At 40.9% G+C, this 22,576-nt stretch overlaps 2 protein-coding genes across 2 annotated transcripts in view; both read right to left on the bottom strand.

The window, feature by feature from the left end:
• Positions 1 to 5,224: 5,224 nt before the first annotated feature.
• Positions 5,225 to 16,213, bottom strand: LOC308078582 (uncharacterized protein). The gene is made up of 11 exons (XM_080419802.1): positions 16,170 to 16,213; positions 11,201 to 13,572; positions 10,970 to 11,084; positions 10,455 to 10,613; positions 9,460 to 9,582; positions 9,115 to 9,159; positions 8,675 to 8,752; positions 7,849 to 7,959; positions 6,783 to 6,863; positions 6,407 to 6,475; positions 5,225 to 5,325 (listed from the first exon to the last, which is right to left on the bottom strand). Exons 2-11 carry the CDS (start codon positions 13,511 to 13,513, stop codon positions 5,303 to 5,305), a joined length of 3,117 nt encoding a protein of 1,038 aa, XP_080275928.1. The 5' UTR covers positions 13,514 to 13,572; positions 16,170 to 16,213; the 3' UTR covers positions 5,225 to 5,302.
• A 1,987-nt stretch (positions 16,214 to 18,200) lies between these two features.
• Positions 18,201 to 22,576, bottom strand: part of gpsm1b (G protein signaling modulator 1b) — a 42,346-nt gene continuing 37,970 nt past the window's right edge. The window contains exon 14 of the mRNA XM_080419791.1: positions 18,201 to 21,020. Within this exon, the coding sequence (XP_080275917.1) occupies positions 20,829 to 21,020 (192 nt within the window). The 3' untranslated portion in view covers positions 18,201 to 20,828. The remainder of the gene's footprint in view (positions 21,021 to 22,576) is intronic.

Consider the following 22,576-nt stretch of genomic DNA (forward strand, 5'->3'; position numbering starts at 1 on the left):
GTCTCTCGGAGCTCGAAATGGAAAATTATGAACGCAGCAATAACACCCTGGTAACTAGTAACACTGGTACATGCGTAGAACACTTTGTCCTGATAGTGAGCATCCACTGACTCCATTTATTCCTCTACCCATGTAGGTGTAACCTTCTGTTGACTAATCATGTGACTTGTGTATTATCTTAAAGTAATACTAGGTAACGTTTTCAACAAAACTAAAGTTAAATTGTATATCTTTTGCGAGTGGCAAAAGTTTCACAACACCCACTCCGTGAATTTCACCCCCGGAAGCCTTTTATTTATATATTTTCTATTGAACGTGTACGGGGGGGACTTTCCCGGGAAAATGACGTTCCTGGCCAACGTCATGACGTCGTGGCCGACGTCCTCAGGAACTACCGCAACGGTTTCCTGTTTGGCCAGGAACTACCGCGCTATTAACAAAAAGGAACCTCACGCTGATTTTAAGATAATGTAGGATTGGAAGATCGAAAAAGAACAGAAAAAGAAAGCACAGCTCATGGTAACTAATGCTCCACTGGCTAAGAGAAACGATCCGTAGATAGTATAAAACAATTAAAAGATCGCTTTTTGAAACGCTTCCGGTGAAAACGAATGGAATTCTGGGTAATCGAGGACTAGGGAAATTGTATGCAGTGACGGTAGTGACCAGCAGAGGTTGCTAAAAATCGTTATTTGTGATTCTGCATTGTACAACTTTAACTGAGGAAACACAGGCTTTAGCATCTGACCTAATCAATCAACATGCCCTCATGTGACACTTAAGTGACATGTGTGAAGTCCACTGCTGTGCTGTGGGTTTTTGCAATGGCTCCATATCTGAAAATGTTCAGGGCCCCAAACTGTACAAGTCTACCAAGTTTCACGCTTTTATGAAAAAGTGAATGGCTGGGTGAATGATGAAAGTGAATGATTTTCGTCTCAATCCACCGGACTATAAAGGGTATTAGAGCAACCGAGTTAGCGGACACAACTCAGACTCTTTGATTAATTGTATTATACTAACATTACAATACAAACATACTCTAACACTTATAGGCCTAGGAAAGGAAACACAAACAACACAACAACAAATTACTGACATGCGATATACACACAAAATTGTAAAACATATCAGAAATACATACATGTATCGTCATATAGTTCTTAGAATTGCATATATTTGTACTTATGACTAAATATCCTGAAACATTCTGAAAATAAGATACAGGCAGGCACTAGAAGGCCACATGTGCAGGTAACATGCCAATACAAACGCCACCGTTACATCATAATAATGGATTATTCTACTTTTTTTTTTATGTAACTATTAAAATCTTTTATGTTTTTATAATAACAAAAAACTGTTTTGAGGTATTTAATATTTGAAAGCAATGTGTTCTGCTTCTGTATCTACCGATCTATAAATGCACAGATTGTGTGTGTGTGTGTGTGTGTGTGTGTGTGTGTGTGTGTGTGTGTGTGTGTGTGTGTGTGTGTCTGTCTGTGTCACATACCGTGACTCCAACAGGTTGGTCGGGGGGGGTGCCTGTTCATCAGGGGCCAGAGCTGTGTCAGGGGTCATCGCCATGCTGTCTTGTGGTGGACATTTTTGTCAAAATTCTATTTTTGCCATGGACATGCAAATGAGCGGACAATAATATTACCAGAAACGCATAAAGAGCTAGCCCTGAATGACCATTGCAGGTCTGTAATGCTGAGTGTACAAATGGAACCAAATGGACCCTATTGGTTCCATTTGTACACTCTCAGAGTTCTAATCTAAAAAAAAGAAAATATCCCACGATTTTGTAACCCCATTTTTTACACCCAGTGCCAATTGTCTATGTAATCCTGGGCACTACCTTCCCTCTGCCAACCTAGGGAGGCCAGGGACTCTCAGAGTTATGGTGGTACTTGAAAATAAAAAAAAGTTTGTGAAACCACTGTACTAGTGAACTCCTAATGTGCCATAGTGTCATAGTGAATCAGTGCCATACATGTTCTGAAGAAAACCTGGAGACTGACATTCACTAATGGGGTCTTGTGATCAAAATAATAATTAATTATAATGTTATGTAAAAACAAAATCTAGAATTTGCCACGGACAAGGACAAGTCTTTGTCCGACATATTGATGGACTGGGATGGATAGAGTGTTCTTCTACATGCCATGCATTACGGCCTCTTGGTGAAACTCCTCCAGCGGCTGACGACTCCATGTGTGTCATTGGAGACCAAACAGTAGGGGCTGTTAGTAGCAGGGACTATACACATAGCATAGGGTGAATTGGCAATGACTAAATTGTGGAGAAAATGAAATAAATGCATATACAGTAGGCCTACCTACATAAATGAATGAATTAAAAAATAAATCCTTTCTCCAAGACTGTTTATGGTCTTCAAACAGTCCTTATTTCACAGAACAAACAAAATGAATAAACCTACCAAAAAAATGCAGCCGTGGTTGTTCTTGTGTCGCTACTTTGGACCTGAAACACTGCGGACCGACCTGCCTGGAGATTAGAACATTTCACAGAACAAACAAATGAATAAACCTACAAAAAAAATGCAGCCGTGGTTGTTCTTGTGTCGCTACTTTGGACCTGAAACACTGCGGACCGACCTGCCTGGAGATTAGAAAGATCCATGAAGGTGCAGCGGTCCTCTGTGAGAGCAGGAGACGCTCCCCGTGAAATGTTGATGAGGCAGCAGGGCAAAGCCAAGAAAGGAACTGTGTGCCTGCCTGCTCCTCAGGGCTCTACATCCTCTCTGAGCTGTCCAGCGTGCCAGATTATATTCTGGGCTCAGATTGGTCTTTTCAGTCATATATGCGCACTTACCAAAACTCAACAAATTGAGATTGTGCCATGGTCATCATCAACTTTGGATGGAAGAACAAGAAGTGGAAAAGGCTGCATCAACTGGCATCCTGAGAGGGGAGGGAGGGGGGGGGGTGGGGAGAAGACAAGAGATCAATTCTAGATTCAGTATCCTATCCTCTAGTAGTTCAGTAGTTCTTTTTCATGCCAAGGACCCCCAGAATGATATACATTTGGCCACGGAACCACATCTGAAAACGTTTTGTGCCAAGGATTCCAAGAAGAAAAAAATTCAAAATTAAACATTTTTCAAACAATTCAAGATGTTCAAAAATAGCATATGTACAAGCTCACAGCGCGTCACTTTGTGCCGCGCTGTGAGCTTGTATATCTGCTATTTTTGAGGGGATGTATTGTATGTATTTTTGAATAGCAAAAGTATAAAATATGGTTAAAGTGGTTACAATGATTGTGACGCTATATTAACACATTTTGCTGGGGACACCTGGGGGTCCCCGGACTCCAACTTGAGCACCACTGCTCTAGATAGAAAATGTAAGCAGAGTTGCATCGATTGTAAAGTCACTACTCACTAAATAAACAAGACAGTTTAAAAAGGGCTTCTCTATGCATTCTGTGGCAATTCGTTTTTTCTTCCTTGGATGGCATGTGGACAGGAGCGCTCGTTTTGGTTCACTGGACATCTCGCTTTGGTTTTACAACAAATGCACAACTTTTTTAAAACACTTGAAAACAAGGCAGTTGCATCAACGGCAGTCAGTTGCTGTCGATGCCTGGAGGCTTGGGAGGCACGCCTGAGCAAGTTGCTAGGCAAGGGAGTGCCCAAGTCCCGTGGACAAGCACACCGTCTGGGTCTGAAAAGGAAAGCTGTGGTGGATGGGATAGGTTCATTAAACTAAACCCTCGTCTCTCAGCCATCACAGGGCATCTGAGCTCATGTGTCCACTTGCCATACAAACAGGACAAACACTATGTATAATAGTCTGTGAACAAAGCCAGGTGAGCAAGATTGGAAAGTAGAGGGTTAAATAAACTTTTTTTTTTTTTACTGTTTTTTATATATACACACACAGTTAAGAATTATTTTTTAATTGAAGTTGTTTAAAATAGTTTTTAAATCTTGAAATATATTTGTGTTGGAAAAGAATTCTCTTTTCCAACAAAAATATATTTCAAGATTTTACTCGCGACCCATAAAAATTGGTCCGTGACCCAAACATTGGCCATAGGGTATAAATGTTACACCAAGTAATTTCCAAATGAACACTGTTCGGTACCGTTGTTGCGGTGCGTTCTAGCCATCCAGATGCTGTAACTGCAGATGTTACGTGTCCACTGAACCTGGTCCCCCGGCTCCAAACCCCAGGAAGGTTAAAGGTCGCAGGACCTGGAGTGACCATTCTGCAACGTGGACAAGCTCCTGTTTACTGTTGATAGCACGGTGTGCACACGCACGCAAGGACACATTGCCAAACATTCTCAAAAACATTTAAATAATCAAAAAGAGCTTGATCTACAAGCTCACAGCATGTCACACCATGATTGACATGTTGCGAGCTTGTGGATCTGCAATTTTCGTTTGGAAAAGTTTGTAAACCCCCAAACAGTGGTGGAAAGTAACTAAGTACATTTACTCAAGTACTGTACTTAAGTACAATTTTGAGGTATTTGTACTTTACTGAGTATTTCCAATTGTCTATACTTTTACTCCACTACATCTCAGAGGCAAATATTGTACTTTTACTCCACTACAATTTGAACATTTTAGTTACTAGATACTTTTCAGATATAAATTATTATATTATGAAACACACATTAACCACTTTAGCCCTATTTTATACTTAGGCTATTTGAAAATAGCCGATCTACAAGCTCACAACGCAACGCGATGCGACACGTTGTGAGCTTGTAGATCGGCTATTTTCAAAAATGTTAGTACTTTTACTTTTGGTACATTTTGATACCAATATTTTTGTACTTTTACTCAAGTAAAATTTGAATTCTGGACTTTTACTTGTAACGGAGTACTTCTACATTGCAGTATTGATACTTTTACGTAAGTAAATCCTTTGAGTACTTTTTCCACCACTGCCCCCAAATGGCCGCTTGGTAATAAAAAGGTTCCCAGCTCGAATCCCCGGCTCCCCTGTGGGTAAGTGTCAAAGTGTCCCTGAGCAATACACTGAACCCCTAACTGTGTGAGAATGTGATGCAGATAGTAAAGCACTTTGGATAAACCATAGTGTGTAGTTACTCAGTAGGACAAAGTGCTGCTGTCCCATCAATAGCAGAAAATAATGTGGATTATGTAGATCATTAAAAAAGGCACCGACTGTCCATTTCACTTACAAAGGAAGTCCATAGCATAAAGTGGCACTCAAAGAGGTATAGTTAAGTCCTTTATTAACAAACTCTGGGACAAACAATTAAAATCTGGTAATACAAAATATAAAAAAGTTGGCCTTCATTCTTTTTGACGGAGTAATTCTGAAAGATAAAGAAAAAAACAATTAATTAAAACATTTACACATGAGATCAGCGCATATACCTTCTATGAATGTAGAATACTTATGGCATATTCCCAGGGCAATTTAGGTGGCAGTATTTGGGAATTAAATCAAACTTAAATAATGAGATTTCTAAAAAACGAAAGCCAGAGCCAAGATTGAGGCCAAATTAAAGAAAATCAAAATTAAATTTATTTTTAAGAGAAAGATCAATGGAGATAAAAAAAGAGAAGTTAAAAATGCAGATTGGTGCTTCTAGGATCAACAGGAACCATGACTTGAAAAAGAAAAGACCTGAGCACTCAAAAATGAAGCTGAGAGGGCATAAAATAAGTCTTTTTTTCTTGTAATGACATTAAAGCCGTTTAAATTTTGTGTTGCAGATTTTCAAATTGCCATATTTGTTCAACGTTTTATAAAAGCAATAACTCACTTGAGGACAACCCCCTTAGCCGAGATGTAATGGCCTGTTGCATGTCTTGTGCTTTAAACTAGGGATGCCAGAAACTGATCAAAATCCAATTTTAATATTCTACTGCCCTGGGGAAGATCTTTCAACTATTCTGTGCATCACTCTGCTCTCTCGTCTGTGACCCATTGCAGTGCTTTGAAATCACTGCTACAGTCTGTGCGTTTTTGGCGAGATGGCTCAACTAGTGCCTGTGTTTTCGCTTCGTGTCACGCAGCAAACACAGCTGACCTACAAGCCCACACTGCGTTGCATCCGCATGGGCTTGCAGATCGGCTTGTGCTCTGCGTGCAACACCGTCATACGACAAAGCATAATCGAGTTTAGGGACAAGAGAGGCGGAGCTACCACATGTTGAGGGCCCTCTACATTAGGCTACAGTTTATACTACTGTAATATCAAATAGCAGACAGTGTGAACAATTAATGGCAATTTACTGTATCATTTTGGCTATAAATGAACCATAATTTTTTTTGGGAGACCGCCACGAATATTTGAAAATCAAATTTTTGGCAGGATCCCTACTTTAAACCAGTGAGTTGCAAACCAAATTTGTGATTTAATTCATTAGAATAATTGCTACAAACCATACCTTGCAGCCGTCTGATTTCTTGCCGAGCCTCTTCCAGTTGTCTCTGGGCAACAGCGCAGTTGGCACAGTCTGCAAAAACATTTATGACACTTTTATGAGTCCTCTGCAGAAAGATTTGACTAGATGTGAATAAAACAAGACTCTGTGAAACGATAAATGTGGCTGTTAGATGTCAATAAAGGTCTTCTGCAGAAAAATTATTTGAATCGGAACAGGTTAGGCTTTCATTATTTGCTGCTAGATTTGGCTGGTATAATTTCCCAAAACCGCAGCAAAAGAGAGAAGGAAAAAAAAGGCGAATTAGCAAGCGAATCGTGAGGGAAAAGACAGAGATACTTTCAACACTTAAGTATCGTCATTATTTTTTAAACCATACCTGGAAGCTGTCCAATTTCTCCTCGACACTCTGCGATTTCTTGCTGAGCCTCTCCCAGTTGTCTCTGGGCTACGGCGCAGTCTGCAAAAACATTTGACACTTGTATGAGTCCTCTGCAGAAAGATTTGACTAGATGTGAACAAAAGAAGACTTGAAATATGAAAAGTATATGAAAGTATAAATGAGGACGTTAGACGTCAATAAAGGTCTTCTGGAGGGAAAACTGATATTTTTTGAAAATATGTAATCAAATTATCGATTTGCTGCAAAAAAAGAAAATTACATAACACAAAATGGATATACATTTCAGAATGAAAAGCACAACCCTGACAATGACTTCAGCTAGTTAAAGGTTAACTGTAACTATTTATAAATAAAAAAACAATTTAAGCCATCATTTTTCGCTATCAGCCACTGACTATACTATTGTGCTGGTGTGTTTCCCTAGCCTGACTCCAGCCCCTGAATCACAAGCCACGGCCATAAAAATAAATACAAATGTTCTGGTGACTATCAAACAGTCAAACAAAATGAAAATGAGTGCCAGGCTAGTGTTTCCCTGCAGGAAGACTGATCCCTCTGGCTGTATTTTAGTTTTGTGCCACCGTTTATGTTGACATTCATCCCTGTGCAGGGACACCCGTCTGTGCGGGGGTGGGGGGCTTGTGCTAAAAATTAACAAGTTTCACTTCATTTAAAATGCTCCAGAGTAGACACCAGTGAAGAATGCCGGTTCGCCATTAACATTGAATAACAAATGGTCTAACTGTGATTATGTTTGACATATTCTGTTGATGCAGGCATTGAAATGCTAGTAAAAGGAAGACTCCATGCCGAGTCTCTAGATCAGTGGTTCTCAAAGTGGATTCCAGGGACTCTCTGGGTTCCTATAGGGGGGTCTAAATGGACCCTTGCAAGTCTGTAACTCTGACTGTATACAAATGGAACCAAATGGACCCGTCAGGGTCCATTTGGTTCCATTTGTATACGGTCAGAGTTAAGGGGAGACCTTGAAATGTAAAAGTCTAGATTAACACTTCAGGAACCAGTCACACTACCAACTCACCTTGGACTTTGGGAAGCGGCGCTCTCTGGTTGGCTGTAGGTGGCTGCAGGCCTCTAGCTGCCCTTCCTGGCTGAGATGGAGCTGAGGAGGCTTTAGGCAGCACTGGATCATCTAATAGCCCAGAGAGAGAGGGAAAAGTTAAGCTCAAGCAGCTTTTTTGTTGTGCAGGCAGATAGATACACACAGGGACACTTGAGCGTTAATTTACTGCTGTTAACTTAACTCTGAGAGTGTACAAATGCATGGAGCCAAATGGCAGTAGAAGGGTCCAACCGTCAGTTACAAAAACTCTCAAAACGTCCCTTTTAAGAGCCACGTGCTCATTACTATTGAATACAATTCTGGCTGTTATTATTACTGTATCATTCATGGGCAGCAAAATCTGTTCCTGGCTGTGCCTCATCAAGGGCGTATGCGTCGTCGGTTGGAGCTGGATGAAGTCAAGGCGTGAGTGGCCGTCTTCAACGTCCTCTTAAGACATCGGACGTGACCACACTTTTTCATCATTCCTGTCACCGTTACAGTTGGTCATGTGGGAGGATGTCGAAAAGCATGCGTCTCCTCTGATAAACATGAAGTCACCAAGCCTTTTTTCAGACAGCGAGGAGTGTTACCGGGAAGAAACAGTCCATCTGACCAAAACCAACCTCGTAGGAGTCGCTAGAGCAATGAAGGATCCTCCTCCCCGCAAACACAGCCAATTGGGTTTGTTAAAGCGCATGCAACCGTGGATTAAAACCCCTAGTCTCTGCAGTGGTGGGCAGGAACTTTATCCCTAGGACACGTGGACGCCCCTAATTTGAAACTAAGCAAACCCTTTATTTACCAATTTTCTTCTGTTTTGCTCCAGGCAAAGCCAGTCTGCTGCCAGGCCTCTTCAGGGTTTGTGATTGGCCAGTCTTCACTGAAGGCAAGGAAAAAGCAAATATGCAGGATTTAAAATACAACATGGACAAAAAGCCCCCCTGGTCTCCCACGGATTTAATTCTGAAACTTAATTAAAAACTTTAACCATTTTGATCCCGACATGCCTAATTTGTCCATGCCCGGCTAAGCAAAATGTTAATGTTTTGCGAGGTTGTAGATCATTTTTGAAATAGGGCTTAATTGGGAAAATGGTCATTGGGTTCTGCACCACCAATGACGGCACCTTTCCACATATTGCCGTCTCTGTGATATCACAACTTTTCTGTGTTCCAAGAGCTCAAAATGAAGCCGTAATTGATGAGGTATGATGACAGACTTTAGACCTCCAGCGCCTCCTACCTGTCTGGGAAGGCTCTGCAGCACTAGAAGAGGGCACCGGAACATCTAAAAATCACAGGGATAGAAATGAAGTAGGGTTAAGCTCATGAACCCTATTCATCTGAGCATGTGATAAGCTAAGTAACTTGTAGCTCGGCTATTGTGGGCAAAGAGATTTTATTTAGAGGGGACCAAATAGGGATCATTGGGGAATCCAGGTGAACAAAGTATATAGGGTTTTAGTGGTTAATTATAATAGAATCACTAAGATTCTTGACACATGAGGTGGAAGGGTGTTCAATGCCAGAACTAAAGCTCTACCAGACTGGAACAATTCATGAGACTTTTAACAAAGACTTTATTTACCCATCTTCTTCCTTTTTGCTAACAAAGCAGCCTCCCCACTTGAGGAGCCACTCCTCAAGTCCCTCCTGTTTGGTGGCTGGCCAATCTTCAATAATGGGACGGCAGGGGCTGCATTTGTGTGAGCTTAGATGGAGAAAAAAGCAAATACGCTGGATTTAGAGACAACATGAAGAAAGGTGAGCTCACAGACCATAGAATTCACTGTTTACAGAACTCAGTGAGAATTAGTGGGAATTCTGACCAGACGGCGCAATGTATTTTTCCCGTTCTCAAAATGAAGCGGTTTGATGGAACGTTCCAACAATCCATAATAGCGTGGAACAGTCCAACAAGCCATAACAGCTGTGTGTAAAATATTCTTTGAAAGTGTACATTTTTGAACACCACTCCAACACCTGTAGCTAGAAATTACATTATTGCAGTATTGTCCTTGAAAAAGAACAACATAAACGGACAGGAATGGGTGAGTGTTCGTGCTGGCCAATATAGCTATATGAGTGGTTCTCGACATGTGGGTCGGGACCCCCACATGATGAATCATGTGGGGGGTCCCCAGATGACAGTAAATAGACAATTTAAGGACTTTTAATACCCCCCCAAAAAAAGGGGAAAAAATCATTACGACATCAAAAGTAATCAACAGTGAACACTATACTTTAAAAAATGGTCAAACATTGGCCAAATAATATAATCTACTATTAATATAATCTGATCTACAAACTCATGCCTCGCAATTTGTAGATTGGCTATTTTCACAATATTTATCTGTGGAACAGAGTGAGTCAAACTAAATGTAATGCCTCAACTCCTACAATTCCAAGTGCTTGTTAGGGAGGGGGTCCCCAGTTCAAATATGATTATTTTGGGGGGTCCCCAGTTCAAATATAATTATTTGTTGGGGTCACAGCCTGAAAAGGTTGAGAACCACTGATATACATTATATCAATATTGTGAAATGAGACTAGATATTGCATGGCGTTTTAGATATTGTGTACCTGTTGGTTCAACAGATGCTTTTGCTGCCAATCCTGCCACGCTTCTTGTCAAAGGGGGTCTGAGAGCTGGCATGGCTCTCTGAGTGGGTAAAGGTAGACCACCGCCCTGACGTTTCCTTAAACCAGCACCAGGTAGCACAGCACCTACAGAAGGCCCAACTGGGAAGACGGAGGAGATGGATAAATTCCAGTTTAGGCATTTTGCAAGTGCAAACTCAGAATAAAATGGTATGAACCCTGGTCGATCAACGACAGGGTAAATAACGGTCAAGTAGCAGTGCAAAGAGAACGATGTGGCGTTTCAAAGAAACTAACGATACCAGGTAAAGCTAGCATCTGACATGCCATCTCAACATTAACATTAGCAAAACAAATAACCATGATTGTGTGAACACGCTAAATTCACTATTTGACTGAGATTTGGGACATAGTAGATACAAACTACTACTGCTATGCCTGTCAAAACACTTTTTTTTTAAAGCACAGAACTAAATTGAATATTAAGTTATTCTTACCTGCATCTGCGCTACCTGTGACCATGGCCTTGGGGGTTTCCATGGCTTTGGGGATTCCTATGGCCTTAGGAATTCCTTTGGCTTCGGGGACAACGGACCTGGGGATTCCCGTGGCCTGAGGTAGTCAGCGTTAAGGAGACAAAAAGCACACATTTTAAGGGACAGGTGTTTTTTGTGTGTACATTTTATCTATAGCAAGAGCAAAGGAGAGATCAAACATTCCACTCATACCTCCTTGGGGAGAGCAGCAGTACTTCCTGGTCCGTCAGCCTGGGCCCTCCTCATCAATGGTAGGCTTCCTGGTCCGTCAGTCTGGGCCCTCCTCATCAATGGTAGGCCAGTGTGTTTCTTCGAATTGCCACCAGGAATCATTGAGGCTGAAGGAGGCAGCAGGTGTTTAACTCTGGGGTCGTTCGGGTTCATGAACGTCTTCCGGTCACTCACAAGGTTTGTTGGGGGAACAAACTGCGAGTCTGACTTAACAGTGTTTGTTAGGGGAACAAACTGCGAGTCCGACTCAACAGTGTTTGTTGGGGGAACAAACTGTGACTGATAAAGTTTTCGTGGCACCACAGAGGCTTTATCCCATACGGTTTCAGTTGGGCGGGAGTGAGGCATGGGTGTAGATTCTTGCATGGGTGGAAATTCTTGCCTCAATTCTAAAGTGTCATCCAGATAATTATTGCAAGCTTCATTAGATGAATACAGAGCCGGGCTGTCAGAGACTTCATCCATCTTTAAAGTGCTCGACTGTGAATTGTCCTTACTGTTACCAGGTCCAGTAACTGCCATGTCCTCAGGTTCAGCTTCAGAGACTGCCCTTACAACAGGCTCAGCTACAGAGACTGTCACTACACCTGGCTCATCTTCAGAGACTGTCACTACAACTGGCTCATCTTCAGAGACCGCCACTACACCTGGCTCATCTTCAGAGACTGTCACTACACCTGGCTCATCTTCAGAGACTGTCACTACACCTGGCTCATCTTCAGAGACTGTCACTACACCTGGCTCATCTTCAGAGACCGCCACTACACCTGGCTCATCTTCAGAGACTGTCACTACACCTGGCTCATCTTCAGAGACTGCCACTACACCTGGCTCAGCTTCAGAGACTGCCACTACAACCGGCACTACAACCGGCTCAGCTTGAGAGAGCGCCACCACACCCAGCTCATCTTCAGAGACTGCCACTACACCCGGCTCAGCTTCAGAGACTGCCACTACACCTGGCTCATCTTCAGAGACTGCCACTACACCCAGCTCAGCTTCAGAGACTGCCACTACAACCGGCTCAGCTTGAGAGAGCGCCACCACACCCAGCTCATCTTCAGAGACCGTCACCACAATTGGCTCAGTTTCCTCACAGTCTGCCACTACCACCTGCTCCTTATCAAAAGTCATGTGCAGATCAACCATTTTGGCGTTAAGTTCTGCATCAACTGTTGTATCTTTACACTTTGCAGGGCCAGGTGGGTGGACATCAAATGTGTCGTTTTCAGGGCTAGTGGTCTGGTTAGTTGGCATTGCTGAACTGTCCATGTCAAAGGTGTTCTGTGGGTTAACTCTCACAGGCCTAGTTGAACCACTAATGTTAAAGGTGTTCTGTGGGTTAACTCCGATAGGGCTGGTAGTGGTCTGGTTAGGGAGACTGGTTGAACTGTCCATGTCAATGGTGTTCTGTGGGTTAACTCCGATAGGGAAGGTAGTGGTCTGGTTACGGAGACTGGTTGAACTGTCTATGTCAAAGGTGTTCTGTGGGTTAACTCTCGTAGGGCTGGTAGTGGTCTGGTTAGGGAGACTGGTTGAACTGTCCATATCAAAGGTGTTCTGAGGGCTAACACTCGTACGGCTATCAAACAAAGAATGTGTGCTGCAGAGTGCAGAAACAGATTCAGTTTCAAAGGTACTGCCTCGAGCCTCCGCTTCAGAGACTGCCCCAGCATCTGTCACTGCATCAAGTTCAGCATCAACGGTGTTCTGCAGAGCAACCATTTTGCCAGTAGGGTCTGCATCAGCCGTCACATTATTACACTTTGAGGGGCCAGGTGGGTGGTCATCAAATGTGTCGTTTATAGAGCTAGTAGTGGTCTGGTTAGTGAGCTTGGCTGGACTCTCCATGGTGTTCTCCAAAGACGCGGTAAGGTTCTCGAGATGACTGCATGAACCAATAGCCTCTGCTGCAGCACCATCTTGATTGAAGACAGGGCTGCTGATCGCAGTCCCATCCGCCACACCCTCTATGGTGGACACATCAAATGAGACGTGTGACAAAGTCTCATCCCCTAGCACAAAGTCAGGACTAAGGCTATTGACAACGGTCAGAACTCTCCGTTTCGAAAGGTATCTTGAAATTGGGGTGAGATCGGGTAGCAAACAGGGGGTCTGTGATTTTGATTTGACTCCACCATTGCGGCTATACTGAGCTGGGGTAGTGAAGTGGAAGCCCTCAGGGAGTGGGTTAGCCTCTACACATCGGGGGACCCCATCACGGTGTGGCGAAGGACATTCTGTGGGAGGAATGTTTTCACGGCCTTCATCCATTCTTGCTTCTTTCAGGAAAGGACGTGACGTCTTATTTTGCAGTCTTTATCTGCAGGCTCCTGTGAATGTAGATTAAAAGATTTGCAAAGACCGTTAATTCTTTATAGACACCAGCAAAGATTTTTAGATCAATCAACAGTCAACACTAATGCTTACATTGCCTGGCAAGAAATAACCAATCAATGAGTAACTTTAACAAGGTTACCTTTGTATAGCCTTTTGATCCTTGTCTACCTCCAATTTGAAACTGTAGTTTTGTCACTGGGTTATGGTAATGTTAAATATAAGGTGAAGTATAAATAATTAGGAATATAGTTAGAATAGAATCATCACAAAACTCTAGAAAAGGTATAGACTGTTTTACACAAGGGCTTTCCCCATCTTGCAAATATTATTGATATGCCAGTATCAGTTGGAACTGAAAACATTTTGCATTAAAAGAAAAAATCTACACTACATTATGACAGCTCCACACACAAGCCTTCATTCAGCCTACATCATGTAACCTTAAGGGTGATTTATAAATGTATGCCAGCATTTGCATATCGAATTTAATATTAGCAGCCACAGGCAGCTGATAGATGGAGTAGAGGAAAAAAGGCCAAAAGGCCATTATGGACACTGAAAACATTCCGTTTTTTGGCTGAAGACTAAATAGCATAAAATCAAATGCATGATCTAAATATAGCTTTAACAATTCCCTAGCTCTGGTCCATAGCATTAGAAGGAGTTCTAACGCTATGGACCAGAGCTAACAATTTCCGCTTGCCTGGAAAAACAAACAAAATGGAATATCTCAGAACACAAGCGGTCCGATTTGACTGGTAAGCAAGCACTTCCGCAGTGGTGTAAAGTAACTAAGTACATTTACTTAAGTACTGTATTTAAGTACAATTTTGAGGTACTTTTACTTTACTGGAGTATTTCCAATTGTCTATACTTTTACTCCACTACATCTCAGAGGCAAATATTGTACTTTTACTCCACTACAATTATTTGAAAACTTTAGTTACTAGTTACTTTTCAGATATAAATGATTACATTATAAAACATACATTAACTACTTTAGCCCTATTTTATACCTAGGCTATTTGAAAATAGCCGATCTACATGTGAGCTTGTAGATCTGCTATTTTCAAACATTTTAGTACTTTTACTTTTGGTACGATAAGTACATTTTGATACCAATACTTTTGTACTTTTACTCAAGTACATTTTTAATTCCGGACTATTACTTGTAATGGAGTACTTCGATATTGCAGTATTGATACTTTTACTTAAGTAAAAAATTTGAGTACTTTTTCCACCACTGAGCACTTGTACATGTTATGGGGATGTAGGGCCATGATGACACACAGTAGTGCTTCTAGGAGATATTGGGGATGGTTGACTGAATAACATCAGAATCTATTAAAAAAAAAAACTCGTCCGTGGATACAATCCAGGGTAATCAAATGTGGACCAAAAAAAAGCCACGACCCGGAAGTTGCCGTCAACATTGCCATGGATCACACGTCTGTCACGACCGTCATGGATGATCTTCAAAAGAATGTTTGTGCCGTCTCCCTTTTTGGCCCGTACAACTTCCAAATTTAAGATATAAAGCGCTAACCCCATGGCCACGGATGTTACAATTCACTTCGGGTGGGTATGAGTACCCGTATCTTCCGTATTGTTCAATAAAAAGCATTTTAATCCGACTGGTGGACATTCTCATAAGAGTTATAATGTATCAAGAGTGCAATACACCTCCCTACCGATAGGGTCGCGTTGTCGAAGGCATATGGAGAAAATGGCCAACGATCGGATTAGAGTGCTTTTTATTGAACAATACTAAAGATACGGGTACTTCCGAGTTCCCGAACAAAATTGTAACATCCGTGGCCATGGGGTAAGCACTTAATATTTGAAATCTGAACGTTTATGTAGGTGTACGGGTTGTAAATGGAGAAAGTGTAAACACGAGGTTGAAGTTCATCCATGACGGTCATGTCTCAGGGCTACCGTTAACAGGGCTATACCATTTAGCAGCTAAGCTAACAGCTAAAGCTGTTGCACAACAAACAGTGTAGTTTTACTGCCTGCCAGGTTGTTTTTTTTTCATATATATTCAAGGCAGTTAAAGGGGAAATCCACCCATTTTCAATATTTAACTATGTCATTAATATAGCATAAAGGAGTTGTGTGGAAATAAGAAAAAATTTAAAAAAAAATTAACATTGCAAAAAAATGTAACATTGCAAAAAAATTAACATTGCAAATTACACCATGATGAGTCATCACAGTGTAATTTGCAATGTTAATTTTTTTGCAATGTTAAATTTTTTTGCAATGTTAATTTTTTTTTAATTTTTTTCTTATTTCCACACAACTCCTTTATGCTATATTAATGACATAGTTAAATATTGAAAATGGGTGGATTTCCCCTTTAACTACGTTGGGACCGTTGCAAAGATTTATGGCACTACGTGTCTAGAAGCTAATGTTAACTCGGTAGCTACATCATCCTACATGTCACGAAAACAAACGAATTATGTTACTGACGCAGGCTGATGGATGTGTTGGTCTCTCGGTCATAAAATACATTACTGATACATCATAGAAGTGTTGTTGGATGGGTTATAGTAAGGGTTTAGAGAGAATTCAGAACACTTACCCAAACACACCAGAACCACAGACGACAAACACAGCTGATCTGTGCTCTCCTCTCTCTCTGTTTAAATCGGCTGCTCCTCATTGGCAGGATAGAAAGCAACCAATCACAGGGTAGAAGAAGTCTTCTTCGTTGGTAGCCTAGACGCGCATTACCGCCACCAACTGGACTGGAGTGTGAAATAGGAGATCACATAGCAGGGGTAGGCAACCTTAGGCACGGGTGCCACCATTGGCACAGGGGAGGGTGATCACTGGCAGTCTGGCACACTGGCATAAGTGTGAGAGAGAGTTTTTTTTTTTTTTTTTTTTCAAATTAAATATTCAAAATAAAAAGTTTAGTCCGTTAAATTAAGTCCCCTCACATCTATATACAAATTACATTAATTAAATGCACACAATTCTACATTCATTCAAACTCCTAACTCTGACTGACTGGGGAGGGAGTCTGGGAGATATTGCTCTGAGTCTAATGATCATTACTTCCTGATGTGAAAGTATAAAATATTTCTAAAGAAGAAGAAAAAATTAAGGTTGTTATGTATAGCCTATGGACTTAATGTTGATATGGCACACTGACTATCAAGACTTCATGTCAAAAAGGTTGCCGACCCCTGATATACAGTATACTATCTATCTAAGATATATATATACAGTATATATATATAGTAATATAGATAGATAGAATGTACACAGACATGTACATGTATATAGATATAGATATAGTATGAGATACACTGTATCAGAATCAGAATCACATTACAAGGTGGGTTCATTGCAGTTAAAAGATAGTCAACTCATAAAAAGAGAGAAGAGAGGTGGATGCACAAAGGTATGTGTTCGTATAGTATTGTAGACTAGACATTGCAGTTTGTTTGATACATTGTATGTGTAGTTTATTAGCTTTGTATGTTATGAGCATATTGTTTGTACCTCATCTTACAGTCTTTAGTCCGTATCTGTATGTTACAGTCCTCATTATATTTAAAGACAATTATTGTTTTACATCGAGATTAAGATGTATGTATGTTGTATGTTTCAGACCACAGCTGTAATAAATACCCTCAACTGGGAACAGTCTGATTTCTTCTGTGTCCTCTGACCGGGACACACCTCCATACCTTGTGCCACTGCCGCTCTATACCACATTCCCGACGACCCCGTCTCCTTTACAGAGTCCCTTTAAAACACATTTCATTTCAGTCTGTGCAGTGTCACCGGACTTAGGTCTTGTTCAGCAGTGTAATTGCTGCTAGGTAAAAAATGTTCAAGAGTCAGGTGGTATTGCTCCCTATTGCTATATAGATATATGTAAATATATATTCATTTATTTTTCAAAAATAAATCTACAAGCTCACAACGCGTCACAATGCGAAGCGTTGTGAGCTTGTAGATCGGCTAATTTCAGAACATTATGAAAAATGTAGAATAATGTTGAATAATTGTGTAAACATTTAACAATCTTCTCTCATAGGGGTCCCTGGCACAAAATCTTTTCAGATGAGGTTCATGGCCAAAGGTTGGGCTTCTTGGCATGACAATGTTTGAGAACCACTCATATGTAGCCTATTTAAAAAACAACAACATATAGATTAATTTAACTAAATAATTGTATATTCTTTTTTAATAATGTGACATTAAATCTTTCCTGTTGTTTCCACCAAGAGACCTTGATATCTACGCAGTGATATTAGTCTGGCCATGCCAGGCTAGTGTCATCCCATCAGGAAAATGCCTGGGCAATCACTTACAAGTACTCAAACTATCTATTTATTTGGATACTTTCCTAATAATAATAACAATCCTTTTAACATAACCTTTGACTGTACTACCTATACTGTTAACAAACTGATGAATAAAGCATTCATTCAATCAATCAATCAATAATTCTAGTTTACTAATAGTCTCCCTTGTACTTACTGTAAAAAAACAACAAACTTAGTGCTTACTATGGATTTCATTTCCCTAACATCTGTACTTTTTCCATCCACTTACCTATAGCAGGTTCCCGTGGAAAACAAAACGACAACATAGCCAAATGAGACCTTTTTATTAAAAGCACGGGTAACATTGTCACATCCTCAAAAGGAACATAAATACAAAAAAATATATATGTACATATCATGGCAGTGACAAAGAGGGTCGTACCGGCTAGTTCTGAAGATAGTTCTGAAGCATGTTCTTCTGTGAGGTGTAACAGGTGTTTTCATAGCAGGGACCTGTTCTTTATCATGTCTCTTTTCAACTATGAAGGGGTAACCTAGAACAAGGGTTCCCAAACCTTTCAGGCCGCGTCCCCCCCATAATAATCATATTTGAACTGGAGACCCCCCACCCTGACAAGCACTTGGGATTGTGGGCATTACATTTAGTTTGACTCGGTTCCACAGATAAATGTTGTGAAAATAGACAAAATATATCGGCTATCACAATGTTGGCCTTTTTCTTAAGTAATATTTGACAATTTGTTTGTTGTTTGTTGTTTACTGTAAACAGTAAAGTTACTGTTTGCTGTTCAATGAGAAAACAATGTTGCACATTAAGCTAATCATCCGGGGCCCCCCAAAAAATAAGTTGGGGACCCCCTGGGGGTCCCGACCCCCAGTTTGGGAACCACTGACCTAGAAGAACCTTCCATAACCTGAAACTTTCCAGAACCTGTGAAGTTCTGTGATGTTTTTCGTTTGTTTTTTTGTTGACGTTTACATTATAACCACAACCAGCCCTGAAGGGGGAGGTATCAACTCTTGTAATTCTGCTATTTTTTGCAATTTTAGGAAAAAACATTCTGAAAGTACAGTATATAAGTTCTGACTTCTGGGTTCCCAGAACTCAAGGTTAGTATGTATCATCAGCTCCAGCCGTAGCGTGTGGGAAAACACCTCTACAACCCGTGAAATGGGTTTCACGGCACGCCGCACGGTTCACTTAGTTTGTGTAGTCGAAAACAGCCGTAAGAGAAATACAGTATATGATCACCACCATGTACTTGTTCACGGAATATTTCTTAGGCTGACCTTTGAGGTACAAAAAGGAGGTGTACACTATAATATTTAATTAACAGTGAGCCCCAAAGAGAGGACAGTACATTTTAAAGATATGTACAGTGAAATGATCATACTTATGTTTCAAACTCACTTGACGCCAAAAACGGCATTTAATTGAAAGTTTTAGTCTGCACCTCTCTTTGGTGAACTTGGCTGTGCTGTAAGGGACTCGGAAATGAATAGAAATGTACACTATTAGGCACTAATTGCATTTATGATAACACTCTAATCTTTACAAAAATTATTCGCAAAAATATGCAAAGGATATGGTACAGTTAAGAAAAGCTTGTCAATGAAATATGATAAAAGTGCTTAAAATCATTATACTTTGAGCGCGATATCATTATTACAACTTTCTCCTTCAAAATATTCAAGATCAAAGGCTGACTTATATCCCCAAGGGCTAAATTAACTGTAATTTATTAATCAGTGGTAATGTTTGTTTGTTTGATTTTTCTTTACCACAGGGGGGCAGTGTGTCAGCACTGCAGAGAGCATAGCATTGTTGCTGGCAGCACTCTTCCAGAAGTAAGTCATACACCATCTTAAGTGTCTTCATTTTGACAAAATTGCCCCGAACAGGGTTGCCAGGGTTAATGTGGTTAACATAAATTTTTTAAATAAATTTGTTAAAATTGTGATATTATGAAACATAAACATATCATACAATCTGCATTTTCCCAAAAGAAAATGCATGTATTTAACTCAGTCGGACCAGACACAGGCATAAAACATATCCCCACCGGCGATAAAAAATGAATGACTAGAGATGGGGATATCAAAAGCAGAGGCATAGATTCCCCCGATACCCCTAGCAAATCGAACCCTGATTCTGGTCATCAGATTGATGAAAATACCTAGAAATTTATTTAACACTGGACTCCACTTGTCTACTGTTGGCCATCCTTAATACTGTTTATACAACTAACACCAGTGTTCCACATCAATCCATCGTGGTAAATACTCATCATGCACTTATCAACCACAAGACGTGTGACACTTGGGGAATACAATCTGAGAGTCTGAGAAAAATGTTGATTAAGGCATTCGACGGGGTAAACGTCTTGTCTTTTTATGTTAACGTCCCAAAATTACAAAGTCAAACCGTATAGCTCTTCTGTCCCACATGTCCTGGCTCAAATTCTGCTTGATTTCTCATTTTATGTACAGACATTTAAAACGTAATACAACGAGTGACAGCTGGCAGGGCACCACCTATTGCACATGGGATTTACCTCTTCATCGAGAAGAACCGACGCAGTCTCACTCCCAACTCGTCACACACACTGACGCTTCGGTCAGGACCCCGTTGCATCGCCAGTGAACCCACTGGGTACCGCTTTAACGCCACTTTTCAACATTCGGGATGGTCTGCGTTTACAAAAATAGTAAATAATGATCCGTCCGCGTCAATATGGGACACGAACAGGGCACCGTTCGCGTACGGACGTACCGGACGCGAAAGAAGTCTTGACCAAGCGTCTATATATATATATATATATGACGACTTAGGAGTGAGAAACGTGTTGCAAAAACATAGTTAATTTCAAACCCTTCACCTCGAATAGGGTACTTTATTTTCCGCTGTATTCCTATTTCTTCAGAGCTTCAAGTCCTTAGCTGGAATCTCCGCCGGGGGCCTCGGGATCGGGGCTGTCCGGATCGTCGGAGGGCAGATGGACGCGCTGCTCGTCCATGCGTTTGGCCTGCACCCTCTGGATGAGGCTGAAGAAGTCCTCGTCAGGCACTGTGGGCGCATGAGGACCGGCTTCCGGCGGGGAGCAGCGCTGGTCGTCGATCCGCGAGGACTGCCAGAGAGATGAGGAGAAAGTGACCGAGTGAGAGAGGGTTAAAATGACAAAGACATGAACGTGCAATCAGACATTTTTTTAACCCATTCGATCCGGGAACGCATCTCTGTCATTTTAGATTTCTTTGGCTATTCAAAAATAGCAGATCTACAAGCTAATCTTTCTAATCGAACATTTGTAAAATATTTTGTTCCAGGCCAGGGACCCACCAGAAGCAAAGATTTGAGTTACAAATGTTCGCTTTAGAAATATATATATATATATATTCAAAGATTTGCACACATTTTTACGATTTTCTTTTCAAAAATAGCAGATCTACAAGCTCATAGCGCGGCTCTGTGCCGCACTATGAGCTTGTATATTATATATATATAATATATATATATATAATAAATCTAAAGTGACACAGATGCGTTGCCGGATTGAATGGGTTAAAAGTTCAAAGGGCCCCAGTTCTAGAAAAGATCTATGAAATGAATTATTCATTTTAGGCATTGAAGTGTAGCCTAGCGTTAACAACGTAAGCCCTGTATACGACATACGAAAAAAATAGGCAAAATAAATTACAATCTACAAGCTCACAGCTCATTGCGATGTGCCGCAGGTCTGCTATATGTGTACGTATTTATTTATAGAAAATATTTAAAAAAGGAACATTTGGAAAATCTTTGAAAACCTGAAAAAAGGTTGAAAGTGGTTAAGCAAGATTTTCAGAGGACATTGCTGATCTACCATCAGTTTTCCTTACAGATGATAATGGCTGGATGAGAATGCAGTCCTGTCCGTGACCTCACACTTCCCTGTAGCGCGATGAGGGATGATGAGGTCCTATTGCGTTACATTCCGCCGCGCTAAGGGCAGGAACAGCTAAAATCACCTTTTTTCTGAACATTGTATGCAACATGTAAAGGTCCTGCTTTTCCGTCCATTCCGTCTGAACTACAGACATCTGTTGGATACCAGGACTACCTTTACATAATGTGGTACGATGTTCACAAAAAGGTATGGATCGGACATTTTCCGTAACGCAGTGGGATCTCATCCCGGAGATACAGCAGAGTGGGAGGTCACATATGAGACAAGGCTACTCTTAATGGAGCTCCTACTCTGTATGACTAATGTCTCTAAATGCAGGGATTCCCAAACTCACCTGTGGGGCAGGGACCACTCACTGGTGGGCTGTGAGGAGGGCCCCCAAATAATTGGCAAAACACTGAGATTTGAATGATATAAAATAACATTAATATAACTTTTTTTTCCTTTTTTTAAATGCGATACCCAATTCTTGTGATAGCGAAAACTTAAAGCTGCACTATGTGACTTTCCTCTTCCACCCCGGATGTGAACCCGGTTTACTAGGCAAGTGCTGAAATGTTAACCATAGGCCTAATAGTGCCTACCTGCTTGCTCAGAGGATACATTTAATATTGGTAAAAATTCATGTCAGATCCTGTGTCTAGGTGAGACACGATCTAAATGTCTGAATAGAAGAGCAGGGATACAAAATACAGCCACCCCAATATATATATATATATATTATATGCATATTGTAT

Source organism: Gymnoscopelus braueri (assembly GCF_963280865.1).
Source record: "Gymnoscopelus braueri genome assembly, chromosome: 22".
In the NCBI taxonomy this organism is placed as follows: Eukaryota; Metazoa; Chordata; class Actinopteri; order Myctophiformes; family Myctophidae; genus Gymnoscopelus; species Gymnoscopelus braueri.